The 25257-nt window shown below is 38.0% G+C and overlaps 1 protein-coding gene across 1 annotated transcript in view; it reads right to left on the bottom strand.

The window, feature by feature from the left end:
• The window catches only part of LOC126474902 (protein bric-a-brac 1), a 261416-nt gene that overhangs the window by 121064 nt on the left and 115095 nt on the right, over positions 1-25257 (bottom strand). The window contains exons 3-4 of the mRNA XM_050102399.1: positions 23554-23718; positions 6017-6532 (exon numbers count right to left, since the gene is read on the bottom strand). Of these exons, the coding sequence (XP_049958356.1) occupies positions 6017-6532; positions 23554-23718 (681 nt within the window). The remainder of the gene's footprint in view (positions 1-6016; positions 6533-23553; positions 23719-25257) is intronic.

Here is a 25257-nt window from a genome sequence, read left to right as displayed (position 1 = left end):
CCTTGCCAGCGTCCACACTTGTATCCGTTACAATGCCATTCAGAGATATGTGACTTCCCTTCTGCCAGCTTCCCTCAAAAGCTATAGACAAGTCCCTGCTATTATTATTTTCAACAACCGATCCTTCAACAGCACCTTTCATATTTTCCTGTCAATGATGAATGTGTCAGATTTTGAGGGCGGAGCATAGAGGTTCATCACACCACATAACATGGCACTGCAGCCCTGCACTTACCTACAGACTGTAATCCATACACCACCAGTTCAATGTGTATATCACATAGTTTACCTGTATCTACAGTAGCATGCGAGGAATTGAAAAAGATAACATTGTGTTTGCAATAATTCCACATCAACTCTAATCGACAAGGAAGACCTACATATATGTAGCTCTCAGTGAAAAATATTTTCTACAGTGTTCCTGAAAGCATCTGATGATAAAAACACATTAATCATCTCATATTTTGTAGTCCCAGTTTTTACTTTCTTGTATCATTCTCCCATTTCGGTTAGTAGCTAGTTTTCTTTTTGAAGCACTTTCAGATGTAGTGGCAGGAGCATCACAGTCAATGTACCACTACCAGTGTAGAAGTTAGATGCAACTGGGATATCAAATACTGACATGAACAATGCATTAGAACAATACTGAGTACCCTTTACTTTCCAGCACCAACGTAAATACTTTCTAAATACCTTCAGACTAGTTCTTGGCATGTTTTTTTTAAAAACCAAAACAATAACTTCACCAAATATGAGTTTCACAACAAGCACATTGATATACCAAAAAAAATTTAGAAATGGTGCAAAACTGATTGTCAACTGTCTTGTAGCGTAGCCAACAGAAAAGATAGCTCTACTGTGATCCATTAAATCTCTGGCAAGGCAGACTACATCAGTCATGTTCTGTATCTCATAAACACAGTATGGAATATCATGTGCCGCAATTTTTTAAAAACTATTGAGGATACTTCTATCCACATCATCTCAATATTTTATACACAATTTTAAATGGGAGACTCTAAACATTTTGAAAATGCATTTTCCCAAAAATTGTTTTCCTCATAAAAAAAACTCATTCTGTATACCATTAAGAAATGTTAGTGGAAAATAAGAAGTTAAGCTTTTGTGTAAAGTTGGCACTGGCAAACTAACTGTCAACAAATAAGCAAGTAATGTTGTTGTTGTTGTTACTGTTGTCTTCAGTTCAAAGATTGGTTTGAGGTAACTCACCATGCCAGTTTATCGTTTCTTCTCCGCTCAATTACCTTAACCTAAATTCATTTGAATTTCATTGGTCACATGATCTATTATTTAATTTCCAGCATTTTTCTGCAACACCACATTTCAGTTAGTATTATATGTAATTAAAAACATGACTTTTAAGGGGGGGGGGGGAGATGAACCTCCATCTACATATATACTCTGCTAGCCACCAAGCGATGTGTGGTGGGGGGCACAATTCCCGCCAAAGTCATATCCCCCCCCCCCCCCCCCTCGTTACACTCGCGGATCGCACGAGGGAAAAATGACTGTCTGAATGCCTCATTATGAGCTCTAATTTCCCTTATCTTTGAATCGTGATCATTGCGCGATTTGAAAGTTAGTGGTAATAATATATGCTCTACATCCTCGGCGAAGATCGGATTTCGGAATTTAGTGAGCAGCTGCTTCCGCTTAGCGCGTTGTCTATCTGCAAGTGTATCCCACTTCAAATTTTCTATGAGATTTGTAATGCTCTTGTGATGGCTAAATGTACCAGTCATGAATCTTGCTGCTCTTCTTTGGAATCTCTTGAATCAGACCCAACTGGTACGGGTCCCATACAGATGAACAATACTCTAAGACTGGACGAACTTAAGTATTGTAAGCAATTTCCTTTGTTGAAGGATTGCATCACTTCAGGATTCTACCAATTAACCACAATCTAGAGCTCACCTGACCCGTTACTTGTGTAATCTGATCATTTAATTTGAGATCATTTCGAATAGTCACACCCAGATACTTGACAGATGCTACCGCTTCCAAAGACTGGGCATTTATTTTGTACTCATACATTAATGGGGATTTTCGCTTTGTTGTACACAATAGGTTACACTTACTAACATTGTGAGATAACTGCCAGTCATTACACCACACATTTATTTTCTGCAAATTCTCATTAATTTGTTCACAACTTTCATGTGATACTACTTTCCTGTAGACTACAACATCATCGGCAAACAGTCTAATGCCGCTGTCAATACCATCAACCAGATTGTTTATGTAAATCGTAAAAAGCAGCGGACCTATTACTCTGCCCTGGGGCACACCTGAAGTTACACTTGTTTATGCTGAAGTCACCCCATTCAGGACGACATACTGCTCTCTGTCTGTTAGAAACTTTCTATCCAACTGCATATGCCACTGGATAGACTGTAAGCGTGCACTTTTTGGAGCAAGCGACAGTGCGGAACTGAGTTGAATGCCTTTCGAAAGTCGAGAAATATGACAACAACCTGGGAGCTGGTATCTAGAGCCTGTTGTATATCATGCACAAAGAGGGCCAGCTGAGTCTCGCATGACTGCTGTTTCCTACAACCATGTTGGTTTCTGCAGATGAGATTCTCAGAGTGTAGAAAGGCTATTATGTCAGAACACAAAATATGTTCCACGATTCTACAACAAATTTATGTCAGTAAAATTGGCCGGTAATTAAGTGCATCTGATTTTCTACCCTTTTTATAGATTGCTATGACCCTGGCCTTCTTCCAGTCCCATGGAACAGTTTGAGAAAACAGATGAACAGGAGTCAGATTTTATCATACAGCCTCCATTTAAACAGTGTTTAACAGAAAGTAATCAGAAACTGCCAGTTCATCTTCGCCAAAGCAGTTACAATCCCATTAGTATGCAGTATCAGTTATCTTTATTACACCAGAACATTCCGGGACTTAGAAATAAAGTTGATGAACTCCTCATTTGTATCGATGAAATGAATTTATCTAACCAAATTGACATAATCTGCCTCTCTGAACATCAAGTGACCACTGATATAGATATGTTAGACATTTCAGGATTTAAGCTAGCTTCCTACTTCTGCAGAGTAGATATGGATGGAGGAGGAGTTACCACATTTATCAAAAACTGCCATAAATTCAAAAACATTGACATTAATAAATTCTGTTTAGAGCAGCATCTAGAAGCATGTGCAACAGAAGTAGAGTTCCATAACAGATCCTATATAATAATAACTATTTACCGAGCACTTCACCAAAAGAAATAACGTCCATAATAAAATCTTTAAAAACAAAGCATTCTAGTGGGTACGATGAAATATCAACAAAGTTAATTAAGGCATGTTCTTGTGAGTTTAGTACAATTCTAAGTTACTTGTGTAACCAGTCAATTATAACTGGGACATTTCCTGACTGGCTAAAATATGCAGATGTTAAGCCTCTATTCAAGAAAGGGGATAAAGAGATACCATCAAACTACAGACCGATTTCACTTTTGCCAGCATTCTCAAAAATTTTAGAAAAAGTAATGTAAAGGCAGCTGCTCAACCATCTGACCACAAATAACATATTATCAAGAACACAGTTTGGATATCTGAAGGGTTCTGATGTCGAGAAGGCTATTTACACCTACAGTGAAAATGTACTTAATTCATTAAATAACAAATTACAAGCAGCAGGTATTTTCTGTGATTTGTCAAAGGCATTTGATTGTGTGAACCACAACATCCTTTTAAGTAAATTAGAATTCTATGGTGTCACGGGCAGTGCTGCAAAATGGTTCAAGTCATACCTCACTAACAGGAAATCAAAGGGTGTCAGTGCAAGGGACTAGTGAATTAAGTCATCAGTCATCATCAGAATGGGAAAAAAATTACATGTGGTGTCCCACAGGGATCCATCTTAGGGCCATTGCTTTTTCTTGTGTACATTAATGATCTCTCATCAGTTACGCTGCCAGAAGCAGAGTTCGTTTTGTTTGCAGATGACACAAGTATTGCAATAAATAGTATGTCAAGTGTAGTTCTAGAAAGATCTGCTAATGATATTTTCATGGATATTAATAAATGGTTTAAAGCCAACTCACTGACATTAAACTTCGAAAAGACTCACTATATGCAATTCAGAACCTGTAAGAGGTTGCCACCTAGCATATGCATAAAATATGAAGAAGAGCAGATAGAAGAGGTTGACAGTCTTTAATTCCTGGGATTACAACTTGATAATAAATTCAGTTGGGAAGACCACATCACAGAACTGCAGAAACGCCTTAACAAATCTGTATTTGCAATTCGAGTGTTAGCAGACATAGGCGACATAAAAATGAAAAAGCTTGCATACTTTGCCTACTTTCATTCCATAATGTCATATGGTATAATATTTTGGGGTAACTCTTCAAGTCAAACAAAAGTTTTCAGAGTCCAAAAGCGTGTAATACGTATTATTTGTGGAGTAAATTCATGGACGTCCTGTAGAAACCTCTTCAAAGAACTGGGTATACTAACTACTGCCTCTCAGTATATTTACTCATTAATGAAATTTGTCCTAAATAATACATCTCTTTTTCCAACAAACAGCTCAGTTCATACATACAATACCAGGAACAAAAATGATCTGCACAAGGACTTAAAAGCACTTACTTTAGTTCAAAAGGGGGTCCACTACTCAGGAACACTCATCTTCAATAATTTGCCAGTAAACATAAAAAATTTAGTTACAAATAAAGATCTGTTTAAAAGGAGCCTGAAAGACTTACTAGTGGCCAACTCCTTCTACTCCATTGACGAATGTTTTAATAGAAACAAATGATGTATTGTATATATTCATACTATTAGTATTGTTATTTCAGCTTAAAAATTAAAAAAATACCATGTTCCACATCCACGAGGATCTCCTCAGCACGGATCTATGGAACGAAAACTAATCTAATCTAATCTGCTGTTCCAATGATCTCTGATAGATGATGGATAAGAATGGTGCTATATTTGTAGTATAGTCAACATATAATCTTAAGGGGATATTATCTGGGCCAGATGCCTTCCTGTCGTCTAAACACTATGTCAGCCATCCTTGCGTTTGTTCGATAATTGAAAGGGGAAATGGTGCTGCAGTCCTCTATCGTAAATGAGTTTTTGAAAGCTAGGATTAGGATTTTGACCTTATGTTTATCACCATCCATTACATTACCCGTACTGTCAGCAAGAGAAGGTATTGAATTATTTGTAGCGTTCATAGATTTTATTTACATACAACAAAAATTTTTTGGGGTTATTTTTTTAATCTGCAGATAAAATATTGCTTTCAAATTCGTTAAAAGATTCTCTCATTGACCTTTTGACAGCTTCTTTCATTTCGCATGATTTCTGTTTGTCAGTGGGGCAGTGACTACATTTAAAACGACTGCATAAAATTCTCTGCTTTCTCAGCAACTTCCTAATATGTTTGTCGTACCAAGGTGGGTCCTTTCACTTCCTTATATTTTTGCTAGGCACATACTTCTCTAGTACATGGTGGACAATACATTTAAATTCCGACCAAAGATGCTCAATATCTTTGTGTCCTGTGGTGAATGCTTGGAGCTGACTATGAAGATATTCATTAATGACACTTTTATTTGCCTTCCCAAACAAGAAAACTCTACACTGCTTCTTTGCCCTCTTTTTTTGTAACTTCCACTGACATAGAAGCCACAATGACATTATGGTTGCTGATACCTTCTTCTAGATTAAACTGAGGGGATATGCTACTCACTGAAATAAATTACTAGATGTAGACATTGAAATATTGCAGCAGAACTGAACATAGACCACCCTGCATCTATACACTACTTGCTGAAATCAGTCTTTATCATTTCTCAACTTTCTTTTCAACTTGTGGAAAAACTAATTTGATTATCATCATTTAAGATATATTACATTTAACAGTTTTACCTCATCAAACTAAACACAGTTTTGGAAATTACAACACAGAAAATGCATCATGAAACATAAGGGAGGAAACAGTGCTGTGCTTAATTACTTTACCTGATGCTGCTGTGGAATACGACTCTCAAGCACCACAACAGGTAAATTTTCATGATCATCTTCAGTAGATGTTGCAACAGTGACACATTCTGGTCCCATGGGAGGTCTGTTGGCACCCAATTCAGTCATTTCCATTTGCTGTTGATGCTGATGGTGGAGCTGATGCTGGATTGCCATTGGGTTTGGCTGTAAATGCTGGTGTTGAGGCTGCTGGTGAATGTGGATTTGCTGTTGCTGCTGCTGTTGCTGTTGAGGCTGCAGAAGTTGTTGCTGGTGTGGATGTGGGTGTTGATGCGGGTGCTGCTGAGGTTGTTGATGCTGCTGATCGATAAATTCTTTGAAGATATTGCGACGCAGAGGTTCAGGTTGCCGCTGTCTTTTTATGCCTGTGAGACGTCGTAATTTGGTGAAAGAGCGTCGAGAAAGAATAGGCATTGGGGTCACAGGACCCTCTTTTCCATCTGGTACTTCACAAAGTCCTTTGATTTTTAGTTGGTCAGCTGTTTTCAATAAAGACTGCAAAGCAAAGAGCAAATGGCTGTTACCAAAATAGTCCTCACAACTATTTATAAACATACATTGTTATTTATAAATAGAAGTAAAGCTTTCATAAAGACAGGACCTATAAAATGCAATGGTTAAAGTGTTACTCAGCAAGGTGAATTGGTAACCCAGCTGTTGCAGGAACTAGCTTGCTCCCACAACTAGGTACAGTCGCATTCCAATTGAAAGCAGCGTGCATTGTTAGCTCATAGTATGAGCATGACAAGTGTTCATGAGTGACAAGCGCAGAAAATACCTTCACAGGAAGCCATGAGAACCTGCTGTTAATGTCATTAATTTTACTGACAACAAGAACAACATAGGTGTGATAATACCAACAGATGAGGCACCAGCAAGCAAATGTTGACAAGGAAAAGTTAAGTAGGTCAATGGTGTGCAAATTATGGAAGGATGGACATGATGCTGAGTGGAACACTTTCCTAGTATGAGCCCCAACATAGAACAAGTAAAATGCACACAATAATTATTTCACTGTTGGTATAGATAAATGTATTATTAGGCAGCAGTGTCTAAAATATTGGGAAAAAATTGTTCCATCTTTGGGATTTGATTTTAAAAGGTGTCTTAATAAGTGAGTCACTATTTATTTTTCAAACACACAACACTGTAAATACATGCTGAAAAGTCACAGTATCTGACAAGTATTGTTGAACAACAGCGTCAAGCAATGTTCCATTACTGTGAATACATAATTTTGTTTCATGGTCATTTCTCCTCTATGACTGTAACAGAGAAACTTGTGGACTGTCATGTAGAAATGGACAGAAAAATATTAAAAATACATACAGAAAGTCAAACCTATGGCATTAACTGAGGAACACCAACCTTCCCCTCTTCATTCTACTGACTAAATTTTGCAAGAAAATGGTTTCCTACCTACTGCTGCCATATCATCTAGCGCTAATTCTATAGGATTAGTCTGCAATCTTGCAAAGAATAAGATCTGTAATCATAATATGTCAAGTATCTCACACTCCAACGGAAATAAAGAATGGCTGACACTTTTGTTGCTAATAAACAAACTTCATCTATCACCTTGTCCGATGTAAGCCTTTCAGTGTTAATGCTACTTTATTGACTTGTGTATTAATTTCGCTGCTTTTATATTCAAGTAGCTTTTCAAACAATGGAAAATGACAATATTATGAAAAGGATAGATTGCTTCTCACTATATAGCGGAGATGTAGAGTCGCACATAGGCACAACAAAAAGACTGTTATACAAATAAGCGACTCAATATGTCTGCTGTATGCTGAGTAGCAATCTATTCATTTCATAATACTGACAACTAGATTTTCAGTTTGCTTCACACAGCTCAGTAGATCTCCTTCCAGACCTTTCAACTGAGAAAATTTTTTGAAGTGGTTGCCCAGTACTGAACCCAAGGCCTAAATATTAATGGTCAAAATCATTGACCACTAGACCACATTGTCAGTTTGCTTTTGCTGCTATAATATTAGCCTTTACTCTTGTGATATTAGAAGACCTGAAAGGCTAAGTATAACACCAAAAAAGTGAGTGATGACTATCGTACTCTGATAGACGAGGAAACTGAAAACATAATAAAATCAGTCAGCACATATTCAAACAAAGAGTCAGCAGCCTAATTTGTGACAAATGGCAGATGATAAATGAAAAACTCCACTGTGAAATGTAGTGATAGCTCCAGGGAATATAATTTTATGGATACTGCAAGCGAAGCATCATGAACTACTAAGGTGAGAAATACTGTATGTTCTGTTTCTGACCTTGTTCTAAATGGACACTTCATTCAGTGATATGTAACGACACACAGTGTGTGCATAATAGTAGTGGAGTGTACTCTGTTTGCTACAACCTCTTCCTGCTTCTCAAGTGTAATGGCCAGTTTACCAGCTCAGTTTGCGGAGTGGCACTAGTAGGAGCTACTAGCAAAAGCATGAAATGAAAGGGGAGGGTGGGGTGCAGTAGTTGTTATTCTGCAGACATATGTAGCCATTTTCTGCAAGGTACAAGGTGATAAACAGAAGGATTAAAAAAATGAAAAGAATTAAAACGAAGAAAAACAGCTGTTGTTGCTCAGTAAATAAATACACCCTGCAAGAGAGAGGTAAAGGAACCTGGTACTAAGAACTTTAAAATATAACATAGCTCCAGAATGACACACTTCTCTTTTGCATAAGTTTGTATTTACTATGTTCCTGTGTAGGTTCATCTTCTGTCTAGTTTCATATGTGTGTATATCATAGTTGTGTTTGAAGATATTTTCCTTTTTTAAGATGCTCCCTTTTGTGAAAATTAGTATTTCATATATATACAAGCAAGGCAGTGGCAATATTTTCAGAGTTTTAAAAAGGGGTCTACAGGAACTCTTACATTTAGATTTTTTTATCACCCTGATAATCTTTTTCTATATTTTAAATGTTTTTGTAGTATTTGTGGAATTCCCCCAAAAAATTATTCTGTACATAAGTAGCGACTGTATACTGCAATGATACATTGTCAGCACTGATGAACAGCTTGTATTTTGAGTGAGGATCCTAACAGCACATGCTAGTGAATTCAGTCTCTTATTTAATTTGTTTAGGTGTACCTCTGACTTCAGATCTGCCTGAATATGTACACCTAGAAATTTTGTGTGACTGACCTTCAACACATTTTTTCCTTTGTTAGTGAAAACAGGGTTTACAGGATGGAGGTTTTGTGTGGTATGAAAGTTAACTGCCACAGTTTTTTCAGAATTTATGATAAGCCTATTGGTCTTGAACCTGTGTGTTAAGGTATGCATAACTTATACTGCAGCCTCCTGCAGATTTTCCTCATTCTGTGATTTAATTAGAATATTAGTGTCTTCTACAAGCAGTACAGTGGTTCCTTCATGTATTTTACTAGCCAAGTCATTTACATACAGCAGAAATAGGGCATTTCCTAGAACTGACCCTTGTGGGACTCCATACTTGATTTTCTGCTCATCACTGTAAAAACTAGAAATTTTTTGTTTCGCTGTCTTGGTGTTTTATTTCTGTAATCTGCTGTGATTACTGAGATACACTTTTCAGACTGGCCTCTAATTCCATAATTACTTAATTTACACAAGAGAATGCCATGATCAATTACATCAAAGGCTTTACTTAGATCCAGAAATATCCCAAATACATATTGTTTATCATCCACTGCTTTTAATACTTCATTTTAAGAAGGCAAAAATTGCTGACTGAGTTGACTTTTCAGCTCTGAACCCATGTTGGGAGTCACTTATCAGCCTCTCTATTTAGGAAAACTGTTAATCTTCTAAGGAACATTTTTTCCATAATTTTGTTGAGGCCTGACAAAACTGAAACTGGTCTATAATTAGCAATATCACTTTTTGCACCCTCCTTATGCAAAGGTGTTACATTTGCAGTTTTTACATTATCTGGAAATACACCACTCTCAAAAGATGAATTTACTATGTCTGTTAGTGGTTCCACAATAAATGTTGCACTAGCTTTGACAATAGCATCTGGTATGTCATCAACATCCACTGAATATTTATTAGGTAATTGTTTTAGGATTCTTGACAGTTCCTCACGTGTTGGTGAATACAGGAATAATGTGTCCGAATGAATTTTTTGATCTGAGTGATTGGTTGGCTGTTTGTCATTGTATGTATTTATTAACTGCTGTGCTATATTTGAGAAATAATTGTTGAAAGCACTAGCAACATGTTTGGGGTCAGTTAGTTTATTTTTATTCATAATCAGCTCAATATTACTGTGATTAACTGGCCTGGTGTCCATTTCTTTCCTTATAATTTGCCAGGTTGCTTTAGTTTTATTCTTGGAATCACATAATATTCGGTCATTTTCTAGTTTTTTTGCTTTTGAAATAACTCATGTTAGTATTCTTTTGTATCTTTTGAAATATGCAATAAAGTCAGGACTGGTATTATGCTTGAAGTACTCATACATTCTCCTTTTATTTTGACATGATATCCTTATCCATTTTGTAATCCACTTGTTTGTTTTTTGAGTAGAGTTCAACATAGTTGTTTTCTTGGGAAAAGCCATTAAAATAAAAAAAAAGAAGAAAAAAAGTTTGAATGTAGCCATAAGCTTATATTTCTTATTGGTCTCATTACAGTCATATACATCTTTCCAACTTTCACCCTCTAGGAGAGAACAAAAATATTCCACATTTTTTATACTGAAATTCCTTACAGTGTGTTGTATTCGACTGGTAATTTGGGGTCCTGAAACATTCATTGCGAGAATTTGATCATAGTGATCGCTAAAACTGATGTTTACAACTTGTGTGTTATAGGCATATTTGGACGTATTTATCAAGATCTGATCAATAATAGATGCAGAGGTAAGTGTTTCTCGAGTTAGTTCAGTTACCGTTGGACTGATGTTGAACAATTGTAGTAAATTTACAATGTCATCTCTGAATTCATTGGATTTTGAGAAATCAATATTCAAGTCACCACACACAATTATATTTTTCTTGGGAGAGTGAATTTCTTCCAAGAGTTCCTCCATGTGATTGTAAAACATTTTTTGTCTCCATCTGGTGACCTGTATACACAAATAATGACTGTATTTTGCCTTGGTAGTTCAGCAACAGAGTGTTCTATATCATTTCCACAGGACAGTTTATGGTATTTAGTTACACTATTGAATTCAATATTTTCTTTAACATATAGACAAGTACCCCCATGACTCGATATTTTCCTACAAAACATGCTTGCAAGTTTGAACTGAGGAAGGTATGTTTGCTCTAACGTATCTTGTTTGAGCCAGTGTTTTGTAAAGCATAGTACAGAAATAGCATCTAGATCATTTAATATTATTTCTATTTCATTTAATTTATTCAGGAGTGGCTGAACATTTTGATTTAAAATTAGGGACAGGGAGGGAATCATTCCTTGCTTGACCACTTACCTCACTACTTGAGAAAGTGTACTTAGTGGTAAAAAATCCTCATGTTTTCCAGGGATGGTATCCATGGTGTTTGCCTTGTGGCTTGCTGGTTCAATCATCTGTCGATTAATGACTGCCTTGTTGCTGCATTTGATGGCTCGAAATTCGATCTAGTAAGTGTGTTGTTATGACTTTCATTGGGCTTATATTTTGTTATAAAATGGTCCATAATAGTCTATTTTTCATGGGTGGCTTTTTCACTTCGAGACTGGCACTTTATATCTGATTGTACATTTGTGTATGCTTTTTTCCTGTACTGGTACTTGATTTTCCAGTTTTCGTCATGTGTATGAAAGGAGCAAGCCTATTACAAATGCGAATCTTTCCTTGTTTGTTTAGATGTAAACCATGAGTTGTATATTCATTTCTTTTCAGGCGTTCGATTTCGAAATTCACAGATAATCTCTTCCTACACACGGCTGTGGCACTGTTGATTTTTTCTAACATAATGTGGTTTGCAGCTTTGATTTTTCCATTTAGACCTTGTGTGTCATTTCTAACCAGTATTGGGTGAATTATTACATTTGTTTTTCGCGTGGGTTTAAGTATGTATTCCAAAGAAGCTTTCATGTTCCTCTGCAATTTTTTCAGGGGTTTATCAGTGTCATTTGTGCCACCAATAATGATTAAAGTATTGTTGACGAAGATGTTATCAGTTAATTTGTCTGCATTTTTCACAACTTCCTTAATTTTACAATACTTTGCACACTGAAATTTTTGCCTAATTTGTCTTGTAGTATATTCCCCCTATGAGCGTAAGCAGCTTCAAATCATTGGAAGGTAGAGGATACTTTGATAATGTGTTTTTTTTCACATGATTTGTTACAATCAAATGACAGGAAACAAAATATCGGTAGTTAAAGGCTGCTCTTATTTGATGCTTCTCATTTTCAACTCCATATGGCTTAGTCCAATATGGCATCTCCAAAGTTCTACTTGTGACGTAAAGGCAGTATCGCATCCCATGGACCATGTTCCTCACCGCAAGCCAAAAATTTGATCTGGTAGATTCTTCCTTTCACATTTTCTAATGCAGTTGAACATGAACTTCCATGCTGTGATGTCGCTAAACTTGACCAGATACTCATCCACAAATGCTTTCACATCCCACGAGAGGATGAAAAGTAGCACATTCATGTCTGAGAACTTGCAATTTTTTTTGCCTATGTTTTCCAAAAGATTCTAGGATTTTCTTATTAATTTAATTTAATTTACAAGCATGATCTGCAATACTAAGTGTTATTGTAGTTTTGCTAGTGGTGTGTGTGACAAGACATCCCATGAAACATTACTAAATGCCTTCTCTGAAAACTACCTAGAACAGATAGTTCAGAACTCCACCCATGATGGAAATATATTGGACGTAATGGCACAAAACAGACTTCACCTCTTTGAGGAAGTCTACATCAAAACTGGTTGCACTGAGGATGACACAAATGGCAACAAAGGAAGGCATATATGTTCAATACCGTAGATGAAAAAGCAGTACTTTTATACCTGAATGAAGAACTTTAAACTTTCAGCACAAGGCAGTAGAATGTAGAAGAACTAAAAGAATAGTTGACCATAAACAATGGGACAATAGAATAAAGAAACAATTGCATCACACGTGCAGAAGTATTAATAATAATAATAATATCATTCATTTGTGACCATGTGAATAGACTAGAATCTATGTCTTTGATGTCACGCCAGAAGAGTCCTCAAAGATGGAAATGATGTAATGCCACAGATGGAGAAAAGGGGAGTGTTTTACTCAAGACAAAAGAAAATGGAAATGCTCAAATATTGGCTTAATGTCAAAAATCAGCCGAAGTCAACCCAAACATTTACACATCGCACAACGTCTGCAATGAAAAACAGATTTTGTACTAAATGCCTTGCATGGTGTATGTTGTATGAATGGAAATGTCGGTGGGAAAGAGGAGATTTAATGTTTGTGAAGAAGAAGAAATACAAGCATATTATAATGCATGTGACGGAGACCTTCAAACACGGCTGCCATAGAGTTCGACGTGTTCGGGAAAAACAAAAGCAAGACACTTAAATTTTCCAAGATTGATACCAGTGAATGTTAAGTCTTGTGCTGAAAGTGTAAAAACAATACTGTAAGCTGTAAAGTCAAATCTTCTGTTACAGTGAAAAGAGAGTGTATACCCGTCCCTTTTTCCCCCTAAGGTGAGTCTTTCCGCTTCCGGGATTGGAATGACTCCTTACCCTCTCCCTTAAAACCCACATCCTTTCGTCTTTCCCCTCTCCTTCCCTCTTTCCTGACGAAGCAACCGTTGGTTGCAAAAGCTTGAATTTTGCGTGTATGTTTGTGTGTCTATCGACCTGCCAGCGCTTTCGTTTGGTAAGTCACATCATCTTTGTTTTTAGATATATTTTTCCCACGTGGAATGTTTCCCTCTATTATATTCATATCAATAATATACACGTTTCCTATGCTCTGGTAGTTCTGCTGTTATTTTTATTTAATGTTTATGGCTGTTCTGCTGGGGACAGCACTTAGTACAAACCAGATCAGAGTTTTCGTCTGTCAACATGCAACATTTGGTACAGATCTGAGTGTCTGACATCTGGAGGTCTGGGTGTGAGTAATGTGTAATGCAACATATGACATACATAGATGAAGTTGAAAAATGATGCTCGAAAAGAGGAAATACAACATCACATAAAGTCAATGCAGACAAATAAGCTGATAAAGATATTCATTAATGAAAGATGGACGACAAATTAATACAATAATGCCTAATGCAGAAAAAGGGTGACAATCTTTTGCAATTACCGAACTTGTAAATATGACAGCAAACACGAAACAACTTCATGTAATTATGAAATGTGATTTGCAAAATAATACTCTTAAGATTTAAGTTTTAATTATAGAAAGGGCTAACCCGTGACTAGTGAGAAAACAACAAGTAATTGGCTTCCACTGCTCCAACAATGTAGGAGTAAATTCCTGGATAACTATGCAAATCTGATAAGACATAAAAGGGAGAATGTAGAAATAATCCTGTTTGACACAAAAAATATTTTTTTCTTACTATATGAAAAGATTTTTGGAATGTAAGAGGGCACAAATGTAAAATGTGATTTTCATGGTACAATGTTATAATTACGAACTTCCAGCATGCTGGAATAGCTGTGGGTTAGCAACTTCTGTTAATCAGTATGACATAAAAACAAGCCAAAGTTGCGAATTTCACTTTTTATTCACTTGACGATTAGTTTCAGACCAGGACCCACTTTCAAATCATCATAACATAGTGAAAAATGCTATTTCCAAAAATGCTAAAACATGTCAAAAACGTGCAAATGAACAGCTACAGCACAGTTATCTGTATGCGCTGTAACTGTTTGCTCATTTCTGACACGGTTTCTGCATTTTTGAAAATACCACTTTTGACTATGTTACAATGATTTGAAAATGGGTCCCGGACCAAAACTAGTCACCGAGTGATTAAAAAAGTGAAATTTACAACTTTGGGTGGTTTTTCATCGTATTGACAATGTTATAATACCTCTATTGTATAGCATCTTTGAAGGAACTGAAATGATCGATGCACACTTTCAGGGCATCTAGAAAAGAGGAGACAAGAAAGATTTTTCTTTTTCTTTTTTTATGATAAATTTTATTATCTTACAACCACTTACAGCAAATTGTACATAGCAATGTGAACTAAGAAAACATAATGTCTTTGAAGTCCAATATTAGGTTACATTCAATTTTTTTTAGTTACTACCTCTTCTGTCTATTTGAGTTATTGGTGGAGAATGTTGAATAAATCAGACATAATAATGATATGTAATAGAAACTTTACTTATAAACACATGAGTCTTTATGAACACAAAACTTATTCAATTAATTTCTATATCAATTTGATACAAGAAAAGGATTTTTAGTGGATAAAAGACACAGAAGGCTGGGCGAAAATGAACATTACACTGCAGACTCCAAGCCAAATGGAAACAACGCAAGATTCATTTTGGCAGACCGCGATTAAATTACTGAGGCTGGAGGACCACACTATGAAGAGGTAAAACACCAATCTTAAGTATCTCCAAAAGAATCAGCACCCATAATTACTCCAGAAAGGACAATCCCTACAAAAATCTTTGTAGAAAATTTTCATTGTTCTTTCAGTTTCTGTAAGGGATACTTAAAAAAACACTTAACTGATCAGTAAAATAGCAGCATAATAGCGTACAGTTGTGCATAAATGTAAACATATGACATTGCCTGTAATGTCTCAACAAGGTAGTTTGAACACCATCTCTGAATGTCACTAGCATCAAAACATTTATGGACAACTAGCAGGGAAAACTGTACATGTGACATTTTTATCAGATAAAAAAGTGTATCCTTTTATCTTCTATTTACACAGCAAAATTCTGTCAGTATATTTTGTAACACACTGTATATTGCAACACAAAAAAATTCCAGGCTTGTTACAATGTTCAATATACAGTGCTGGCCACCGTAAATGCAACACCAAGAAAGACAAGAGGTAGCACAACAAAATTTATTTTGTAGATAACATGTTGACCAAGTATCAAATGATTATGTTTACAGACGTCTGTGACATGTGGTTCATGCCAGAATCAGTAGCCAGAGTAGCCTCCATTGTTGGAGATCACCACTGCCACACGTCTCGGCATTGAGTCAAAGAGACGTTGGACGTGTTCCTGGGGTACAGCAGCCCAAGCAGCTTCCACACATTGCCAAAGATCATCTGGTGTGGCAGCTGGGGATGTAATCTGGGTCACTCGTTGAGCAACCATGGACCACATGTTTTCTATCGGCGAAAGATCCGGAGAGCGAGCCGGCCAAGGAAGCACTTCAATCTGGTTATTGATGAAGAACATTTGGACAATGCGTGCCACGTGTGGTCGCGCATTATCCTGTTGAAATATGGCTGTGGCCGAGCCCTGAAGGTAAGGAAGGACAACTGGCTCCAGCACCTCGGATATGTAGCGCCGGCTATTTAAAGTACCGGCAATGTGTACTAGAGGCGTGCTAGAGTAATATCCAATACTGCCCCATACCATAATACCCGGTGCAAGACCAGTGTGGCGGTGCATAATGCAGCTGTCCAGCATCCTCTCTCCACGGTGTCTCCACACTCGAATCCGACCATCGTGGTGCTGCAGACAGAAGCGTGCCTCGTCAGTAAAGACAACATCATTCCATTCTGCCGTCCACATCCGTCTGTCATCACACCATTGGCGACGGAGACGTCTGTGGTTCTGCGTCAATGGTAGACGAAGCAATGGACGTCTTGCGGACAGACCACTCTCCTGTAAACGGCGTCGAATGGTACGCGCAGACACTGGATGATGCGTTACAGACGCAATGTGCTGTGCTACGGTTCGGGATGTCACTGAGCGATCCGTCACTGCCATGCGCACAATTTGCCTATCAGCACGTGCAGTGGTGCACCGAGGTGAATGCGATCGACCACGTTGGACCGTCGTACCCTCCTGCATCCAACGGTCACATATCCGCATGACAGTTGTTTGGTTTCGTCCAACACGACTAGCAATTTCTCTGTATGATAATCCACAATCTCCGTAAGCCACTATCCTTCCTCTGTCGAACTCGGATACTTGATCAAACGATGTTCGCTGTTGTCTACGAGGCATAACTGATCGTCTTGTGAAACAACCACAAGGTAAACACATGTGCCGAACGTACACTCGTCAAAATCGCCAAGCCTTAAATGGCACTATGAGGTGGCGCCACAGGCGCGCGTGATGTGCGTCTGCGCTGAAATTCTAATCAGTTGCATATCTCATCGCTGCAAACCCATGGTGTAAATTTCACTTGATTCGGATGCTTCCTTCAGGGTGTTGCATTTACGGTGGCCAGCAGTGTATCTTGATTATTACATCACTGATTCAAGTGTTAATAAAAAGAAACAATGATTAGCACTGTTAATTTGTGGTGTCTTTTGTTTCCTCGATAGAAGTGAGACACTTAAACAAAAACTAACCATGCTATCACTTTGCAAAAATACTATGGTCACTTCCTTGCCCTTAACAGGACAAGTCAGTGGAGTTTATTCATTCTCGTGTAATATAAATACAATAGTAATGCTTAAATGTGTATGACAAATGTGTATGCAGAAAACAACAGAGATAAACAACTGAAATATCTGTTCGCCACAATTTCTAGAACAGTGCTCTTTCTTGTGAAAGAAAAAATGACAATGTCAAATAATAATGACATGTAGACCAGTTGATGAAAAATGACTGTTGAAAGAAATAAAAATGTTTGAAATCAAAGCACGCTAAACCTTTCAGTGAAGAATTCTAATAGTCATGTAAATTACAGAATAACAACATATAAAGACTTATTAGTTATTAAAAAAAAATCAAGGAGCATCCACATTACAGCAGAGTCCCGGTAATCCGAACATGAAAAATGTTAGTCTAAGTATGGAAAACTGTACGGTAAACTGCTGTACATACACACTGTTTTAACTTACACAGTGCAGTACACATGTATTAGAAAAATTGGCAAGAAAACATTAGGTATAATCAATGCCTAACAATGAAATAAAAGCTGTCAAACTTAGTAAAATACAGCGGACATTTTATCCCTACTTTTTAGAGTAATTGTTTTCTGGCATAATGAAGGCAGTCTGTTATATAACGCATAGTTTCGCCATTGTCTCAAACATCAAATCAGCAGGTGTAGCAGTGGGCTGTTGCTCCAAATAACGTAGCGTGAGGTCAAGGGATTCTGCTGTGCCATTGTGTGGCTCCAGCTCTCCTTTGTCGCTTTCAGGCTCATTGTCACTTCCATCACAGCAGTCCACTTCTTCCTGGTCTTGAGTCACAGCAACAACTAAATCAGTGTCAGTAAGGTTCTCCACACATGTCACATCTGCTACCATCCACTCATCTACACCTCCTTCACTAGCTTCTTCACATCCAGGGATTGTCTGTATCATTTGTAGTAGATTTTCCTCTTCATTTTAAACTAGGTTGTCCTGAAATTCAAGAGATGTCCACAATTTTCTCCACAATTATCTCGGAGTATTTTCTGAAATATTCTACCATGCCTCAGCGGCCCAATAAACAACATCCTTCACATCGGTCTTTTTTATTTTGCCCACAAAAGGAATGCTATCATCTTGGATCAGCGTTCTTAAAAATTGTTTTCTGTAAATCAGTTTTAATGTTTGCAGTACACCCTGGTCCATCGGCTGTAGATGTGGTGTCACATTCGGCGACAAAAACTTTGCCACAATTTCTCCATTGCATAATTCCTCAGAATTGGGGTGAGATGGCGCATTATCAGTCAGAAAGATTGCACGGGGGGACAAATGATTTCCTTAGAAAACCGTTGAACAGAGGGAACAAACCGGCCGCGAAACCATTCTTTGAACAACTACCATCCATCCATGCTTTTTTCTGGTTGCGATAATATCCGAGCAGGAACTTCATGTTGCAGTTTTTAAAAGCTCTGGGCCTAGCAGATTTGCCGATCAGCATTAGAGGCAGCTTGCGATTACCAGCAGCGTTGCTGTACACTAATAAAGTCACACATTTTAAAACCAGGAGCATGGTCTTCTGCTTTTGATGCCAGGCTTTTTGTTGGCAATGCCCTAAAATTAAGGCCAGTCTCGTCAGCATTATAAATTTGTTGGGGAGAATACTGTCCCCCTCTCTCATTTTTTCAAACACACCCAAGTATTCCTTCACTGCATCACGGTCAGAAGAAAGCTTCTCTCCAGTAATTGTTAGCTGACTGATTCCATGAAGTTTTTTGAATATGTCCAACCAACCCATACTCGCACTAAAAGACTCCGCTCCATTCGTTAACTTGTTCAGGTAAACAGCCTTCTACTGAACTAGTGCTCCATTCAAAGGAGTCCCCCTTTCTCTTTCTTGCGTAAACCTAGGGAAAAAGAGCTTCATCCACTTTATCGTACTAGGACTATTTCAAAGTATGCAGAATTTCGAGTGTTTTTCTCAAAGACGTTGCACAGGACTGTTCAAGCTTCACTTGGTTCTTCTTCCAATCACAAACGGTTGCTTTACCAACACCCAGTTCCGTTGCCAGTTTAGATACATTCTATCAGCTTCAAAGCATTCAGTTTTTCTTTGAGAGTTAATGTTGTATGTTTCCGTTTACTCATCTCAACAATGCACAACAATAAGGACAGGGAGTGAGTGAGAGTGAGCCATTGTTCCCACACTTGTTCCCATTTGTTACCATGGTGTACCTACTTGTCTGCTTGGTATACTTCACTGTAGAAACTCGTCACTGCAATTCCGGCTAATCTGAACAAATACGAGGGTTATTCCAAAAGTAAGGTCCGATTGATTGCCAAATTGAAACCACAGTGAACATCAGAAATGTTTTACTTGTAACAATTAGCTACACCTTTCAGCTACTTCTCTACGTAGTCGCCGTTCTGACTTAGACTTTTGTCATAGCGTTGTACCAACTTTTCAATAGCCTCATCATAGAAGGCAGCCGCCAGTGCTTTCCGCCAATTCTCCACGCTGGCCTACACCTCGTTGTCTGTGTCAAAATGTTGTCTTCAAAGACAGCGGCTCATGTGACCAGAGATGAAACTCAGGGGGAGACAATTGCGGACTGTATTGTGGGTAATCTCACATTTCCATTTGAAAACGATGCAGGAGCATCTTCATTGCCCCTGCAGAATGCGGCTGAGAATTGTCGTGAAGACGAAACAGCACGACAGTTATGTAATGTTGGCTGCATAGCTTCAGGCGAAATTTCTCACCAGGCCCTCGTACTTGGCGGCAGACACTATTTTCTAGACATCTTTACGCACTCACTGCGAGCTCAGAAATGAGAAGAGCGACGTGATGCTAACTGGGGTTATACTAGAGACACTACCCAACACATCTGTGCAAAGCTTTATCGGATTTTCATAGTCGTTTCCATTTCGCGACCGATCGGACCTTACTTTTGGAATAACCCTCGTAGGTAATCCGAACAAGGTCCAGTCCCAATTAGTTCGGATTAACAGGACTCTACTGTATGTCAGAAATCAGTAATTCTGACAACAGCCTTAAGGCTATATGGAATGAAGTGAAACAAGAGACAGGACAATCAGCCAAAGAATAGGATAGTATCACTACTGACTTAAATGGAAAGACTGTAAATGATGGGTCACATGTTGTAAATTTGTTCAATAATCATTTCTTAAATGTGGTAAAAAAATACGGGTGTAAACAGTTCAAGAGACAAAGCACAGCATGAAATTTGCGATTTTCAGCCCCTCTATAAGAAAGGTGATAGGAGACATATCAGTAACTACTTACCTGCTTCACTACCGACACCATTTTCCAAAATTTTTGAAAAACTGATGCATTATAGAACAGTAGCCCACATGAGCAACAATAATATACTCAAATTCACACTTTCGATTTCAGAAGAGCTGCTCTACTGGGAATGTCTTTTACAAGTACACTCACCAAATTTTACAAGCATTGAATAACAAAATAGCACCAGTTGGTATTTTATGTAACCTACCTAAAGCATCTAGCTGTGTGAACCACAATATCCTCCTACTCCTTGATGAACTGAGGTTTTATGGAATTGATGGTATAGCCAACAAATATTCATTTCTAACTGAACGAATGCAGAAAGTTGTACTTAGTAATTCAACAAATGTAATCAAGGAAGATCTCTGACTGAGGAGAAATCACACAGTTCTTGGATCTGACATTGTTCCTCCTGTGTGTAAACCATCTACCATCTAATACAAAACAAGCAGAATTAGTTCTTTTAGCAGGTGTCACCAATATAGTAAGTTATCCAACCATACCTACAGCAACAGAAGAAATGGGGGAACAGGTCTGTGGAGTACAGAGGCTGAACCAGCACAGTGATTTCATTTTTTGTGCAACAGTCACGGACCAAAAGGAATGAATGTGCAAGTGTGTTACCATGATGCAAAAGCCATGAATTGTCTTCGCCACATTTCAGGCCATTTCCTTCTCACATTTTCTTGCAGCCGTCGAAACATGTCCCGATAGTACCATCGATTAATAGTTTGTCCCTGTGGCACAAATTCATTATGAACTAATCCTTCAAAGTCAAAGAAAACTATCAGTGTGGCTTTGACATTTAACCTAACCCGACAAGCTTTTATTTGGTCTTGGAGAACCTTTCGTGACCGAATGCGAAGGATGAACCCTGGTCTCAACATCATAACCATAGACCCACATCTCACCTTGAGTTATGATCCTCTATAGGAACATCTTGATCTTGTTCGTGGAATCCAAAAGCCCTTCACAGATTGTGTGGCAAACGTCTTTTTTGTCTTGAGTCACGAGCCGTAGACAAACTTGGCAGCAACTTGATGCATTCCAAGGTGCTGTGTCATGATTTCATGACATGATCCAACTGAAATGTTACCTTCTTCTGCAATCTCTTGGACAGTCAGTCTTTGATCAGCACACACAATTTCATTGATGTTTCTGACATGAGCATCATCGGTAGACATTGAAGGGAGTCTTGAAGCAGGATCATTTTGAACTTCCTTCTGGCTATTTTTAAGCCATGTGAACCATTCGTAACACCAAGTACGGTTTAAGCATTCATCACTGTAGGCTTCCTGCCTAAACACACAACATTTAATACAGACACATTGCTCCTCTAACTGTGCCATGTTGAAATTCACAAAATGTGGGACACGATGTCCCACTCAATAAAGCGCTGAACAATAACTAACAGACATATAACAATGAAGCTTCTGGCAATTACACTTTAAACACAGGAGTGTGTAGGGATGCCAACCGCATTCCACTGCAACACACTATTGGTAAAAATTACAAATGTGCGGTAATTTTTTGAACAGACATGGCATTCAGTTTCAAATGTCTAGAGGTACTACTCCAAGGAAGGCCACTTGACAGTGAGGGGGTGGGGCAGAATGATTGATGTACTTAAGCCCTCCACGAGACACCTTCATCTGGATTACCTGTGAACTCTTGTGAGACTTTAATAGCAGAAAAAGAACGCGAGGAGTCAGAATTATCAGTTGCTTGCTAGTCAGAATGACAGGAAACTACTTTTGGTACTTTAATTTCATTTGCATACAATTTACCAACACTAGGATTAGACATAATCAAAGCTTTTGCTGTGACCATCTGTCAGGAGCAAGGTGCACAATCATATATTATTATGGCACTGATTAAACTGTAGCCCAACTGCAATGAGGTGCATATGATGACTACAGTAATCAGTTACCAGAGCGCACACATCATGAAAAGACAAAACCCTATGGTCCGAAAATGGCATCAATTTCTACACTGCTGCCGTGGACTGACATCTCTGTTACTGTTAAGACATGAACTGCCGGAGAGAAAGGTGCTGTTCTTGCTGTTGTTCCTTGTACTGCTACCGTTGCAGTGAGGGCAGTTGCTGGTGGTGTTCCTCTTTAAGTGCAAACTGCTGCTGCTGCTATTGTTGTTGTTGTTGTTGTTGTTGTTACCAAACTTCCGAATGATTGTGAACATGTCACTGAAAGCATGATATGACAAGACATGGTAGCCACTTTTCTGTCAGCTCCCAACATGGTCATGTAATACATAAAATGAAGTTCATTGAGAGCAGAACATTAAGCGAAAGTCAGTAATGGGAACATGTTCTGGTACAATGCAGATTTGAAATCCAATAAGCAGAATGCTGTGACTGATAGCAGGTCATTTAACAGATTGTACAGACTGAATCATGGCTCCCTGCTTAGTCCTGTTGACGCAAGAGGTTCAGTCCACATGACTTGCTGCACACGCCCCTTGTGGTTATTGTCAGCCGCAGTCTGTAGCGCCTTTGAGCCACAATGGATATTGGCTTTTGGTGGTGATAATGTAACACAGATCTTGCCTCCAAAAATGCAGGATGAAATTAGGTATTTTATCACTTTTCATTTGTATCTAAATTGGGCACCACCTCCTGAGTATAGATGTTTTCTCTAGCTTTATTTTATTGTTACTATTAGAATTATTATTATATTATCATGAAATTTGCAAGCAAGTTACCTGCAGCTCTGCTTGTGAGACATCAATTTCTCCGCGATACACAAATTCAATAATAAATTTGAGATCACTAAAGCATACATCTTGAGGCATAATAATTGTGGGATGCTTGCATGGGTTCTCCATTAGCAACTTCTGAAAATATGATGAGCATGCCGAAAGGACAACCTGAAACCAGAACAAATGCATCTTATTAGTGGATCCTGTATATACAGTGTACAAAAAATGCTACACCCACAGAACTAACTTCCTAAACTGCTATCTTCTTATCTGCAGCTGATTTTTAATCTTATTCATAGCTCGAATGTAACAATCCATCTGCAGGGGTAAAAAGACCTCCATAGCAATCAGCACATGGTCTAATGGTTAGAGGGAGGGATGGACAAAAAATGAAACCAATCTTTAGCTTTTCATAAAACATATGTCACAAATGTATAAAACCTGATGGAGTTGGCACTCCTCGACTCTGAAAAGTCTTTACATTCAGAAAACCAGTGACATGAAAAGCAATTATATTCATATCATGTATCTAACCTGGTTTACTACTGAACTGGAAACTTCTTGCAGAACGCAGCACTCTATCCTAATTGAAAAATCAACAAAATATGCAAAAGTGATTTCTCACAAGCCTTCCGGCAGTTAACAGTTCTATTACAGTCTGTTACATGGTGAAGACTTCTTGTTGCTGTAGTATTTAGTACGAAGATAGGTTTGATGCTGCTCTATCCTGTGCAAGCTTCATCTCTGAATAACTACTGAAACCCACATCCATTTGAACCTGCTTACTGTACTCATCTCCCGATCTCCATCTGCAATCCGCCCCACACTCACACTCACACTCTTCCCTCCAATACTAACAATTCTCTGATGCCTCAGAATGTGTCTTTCCTTTGATACATATCTAAGCCTAACTTTGTTTTGTACGAATAGCAGAAGTTCTTCTATTGTAAGCTTCCATAACTATTTTAATCTGAGTTTTAGTTGTAAATTTATATTATAATGTTTAACAAATGAGAATGTTACCACAGAATAGATAGACATGGAGTGGGATGTGAGTGTTTTGAGTTATGTTTCACTTGGTAACCTGTGTGGGGAAATTCAACAGAGAACTCACTGATGCAGTCCCACTAAACTATACATCACACAGAGAAGATAATCGCTGGTCAGATGAGAAAGATTTTTGCTCTTCAGGGTTAATTAGATCCCACAATATGTGACTTAGACATTCTGAAGAAAGAACTAGGAAAATATTAGAAGCAAGGAATGATAAGGGAACTGAGTTCAAGTGACATTTTACATAACACTAAATGAGTGAACATCAAATATAAATGACACTTTTTGAACAGAGACCACAAAAAAAAAAAATCGGGACATGTTTGTGTCTGCGACCATGTAAAGACTACTGCAATGAGTGTGCGCTCACATGTGTGAAAGAAAGAGAGAGAGTATTTTGTTCTTCTTGTGCAACAAATTGCAACAAGTTTTCTCGTGAACAGGATTATTAATGTTGCTGAAATTAGTCACCTTCTCCCCTCACAGTTCTGGGAAATAAACTTTTCATAGCAGGCATGGTGCACAAGTTCAAGAAAGAAGGCCCACTTGCATTGCTCCTATTAGAAGCATTACTACACTGAAGATTAACACTTTTTGTGAACTTGTCAAAGGTGATTAGCACTTAACTGGGCTTGAAGTCCCTAAAACTTCAAA

Source organism: Schistocerca serialis, chromosome 4 (assembly GCF_023864345.2).
Source record: "Schistocerca serialis cubense isolate TAMUIC-IGC-003099 chromosome 4, iqSchSeri2.2, whole genome shotgun sequence".
In the NCBI taxonomy this organism is placed as follows: domain Eukaryota; kingdom Metazoa; phylum Arthropoda; class Insecta; order Orthoptera; family Acrididae; genus Schistocerca; species Schistocerca serialis.
The sequence above is the reverse complement of the archived record's forward strand: the minus strand, read 5'-3'. Positions and strand labels throughout refer to the sequence as shown.